General features: G+C 46.3%; 1 protein-coding gene across 1 annotated transcript; it reads right to left on the reverse strand.

Moving 5' to 3' along the window:
• Positions 1-260: 260 nt before the first annotated feature.
• Positions 261-2,099, reverse strand: LOC123965903 (cleavage and polyadenylation specificity factor subunit 3-like). Its single transcript, XM_046042215.1, has 5 exons — positions 1,906-2,099; positions 1,247-1,310; positions 1,066-1,163; positions 684-812; positions 261-420 (listed from the first exon to the last, which is right to left on the reverse strand). Exons 1-5 carry the CDS (start codon positions 1,974-1,976, stop codon positions 315-317), a joined length of 468 nt encoding a protein of 155 aa, XP_045898171.1. The 5' UTR covers positions 1,977-2,099; the 3' UTR covers positions 261-314.
• Positions 2,100-2,115: the final 16 nt, after the last annotated feature.

Consider the following 2,115-nt stretch of genomic DNA (forward strand, 5'->3'; position numbering starts at 1 on the left):
GCCCCAGGCCTGCCCTGCTGACACGTCTGTCACGCTCACCCTGAGAGGCAGCGAGAATCGTTCCACTTGAACAGTCTACTCACCACAAAGAGAGTGTTGCCAGCCACCAGGTTCTTTGTGGATCACAGCGGTGAGGGAGCCTCAGACACTCAGGCGTCAGGCCCTCAACGTCTCACCTGTATTTTGGCCATACGGTTTTTCACCTGCAGCTCCGAGTGTCCGAGTCCTCTGGCGTGTGTGACGAGCCGACAACGCCAAAATTGTGGTGGGAAAAAGCGTATTTAAATAAATCTGAATGAACCTCACCGCTGTGTTCAACACTTGTTACCGTCCGCACTGTGGAAGTTGATGGTCTCCATCTTCTCCATGCTCTCCTCCAGGTCCGTCTCCGTGTACAACATGTCGTCTGCAGAGATGTTACTGCAGAAAACAGGTCAGCTTTACTACAACACATGCTGAAGTACTGCAGGTTATACACGCTGAAGTACTGCAGGTTATACACGCTGAAGTACTGCAGGTTATACACACTGAAGTACTACAGGTTATACACGCTGAAGTACTGCAGGTTATACTCCACATGGTATACACAGAAGAATATTAAAAACAGTACATCATATCCTGTCCTAGTGAGTCCAGGTCCCTGTAGTATGGGAGTGTGATGTGACTCTGGGTCCTGGTCTTACCTGACTTTGACGTAGTCGGACAGCAGCCAGCGGTAGATGGCCTTGGTGGCGTGAGTCATGAAGGTGCGTCCTTTAAAGCTGGTCTTCTGCAGGAACCAGGGCAGAGCTCCACAGTGATCCAGGTGGAAGCTGAGAGGGAGGGCAACAGTTACTGAGGAGTTTCCAGGTCCACATCAGCCCTGACCTTTATGTTGGTCTGATTTCTCAGCATCATGTCAGGCAAAGCAGTTTGATTAGAAAGCACATTTCATACACAGGTCGAGTCTGTACAGAGAAGGGAAAACAACACACTTGGACATTAAAGTCCACCTGCTAGTACAGCTGAGTGTGTGTATATTAAAGTGTTCTCTGGTTGCTGTGCTGATAAATGTTGGGAACTCACTGGCTGATGAGCAGCAGGTCAATTTCAGCCGGGTCGATCAGGTCAATGTACGGCAGAGCGTCCATCCCGTCCAGACCAGGATGGATCCCGCAGTCCAGCTGAACCACAACACACACACGTTTTTACACACTGAGGTGACTGAAAGCTGAATACCGTGCAGCTAATGGGATTAAAAACAGACCAGAATCTTTGGTCCCTTGAACTCCAGGATGATGCAGGACCGTCCCACCTCCTGTCCTGCTCCTCTGGACACAAACACACAGAGACAGCATCACTTTCATGTCTAACTGACATCCAGATGTTTCAGGTTTCAGCCTTAAAGACAAAACTCTTCCCCCAAGAACCGTTAACAAACTAAACTCAGCTATCAAACCCAGCAGAACCAATAATAACAGAAGGACCAGCTGATGCATATCTGCCCCCAGAGGAACGTCAAGCAGAACTCCATTCAAAAATTAAGCACTTTTAAAACACTTTGTCAGCAAAGGCCAAAACAAGTTATTTAATTTAATTAATCAGTTAAATTATTAACTCAGAATTTCTAGAATCCACCAATAAGCATCTGATTTTAATGAATGTTGTTGAAGTTAACGTCAAGTCTCGCGGTTAGATTTCCACGTTGAAAACCTTCTGAAATAAATAATGTTTGGTACATTTGGTCTGCGCCGAAATGAAGCCTTGCCTCTAATGAATAGTTAAGTTTAAATAGCAAGTTTAAAAAAGGTTTGGCCTTTGTTGATAAAAGGAAGATCTACTAAATTGGTGTTTTCCTGAATGGAGTTTGGTGAGAGAGCAGCAGCCACGGAGGCTAAACCAGGTAAACGTTGTGTTTGAACTCACAGCGGGCGGATGAGCAGTTGGTCACTTTCCTCCGCAGGAACCGTGGCGTCACATTTACGTTTAGACGCCATGTTTACCTGAATAAACTCACAAATCTTCCACAAATACTAAATTAACTCAGAACTTCAGCTATTCCGCGCGTTGCCACAACTTTAACTCACTTCCGGCTCCTGCTGAAATACCTCCGTGTGGTACAACTGCTGGTAACTT

The sequence above is a fragment of the Micropterus dolomieu genome, unplaced genomic scaffold, assembly GCF_021292245.1.
Source record: "Micropterus dolomieu isolate WLL.071019.BEF.003 ecotype Adirondacks unplaced genomic scaffold, ASM2129224v1 contig_11777, whole genome shotgun sequence".
Lineage (NCBI taxonomy): Eukaryota > Metazoa > Chordata > Actinopteri > Centrarchiformes > Centrarchidae > Micropterus > Micropterus dolomieu.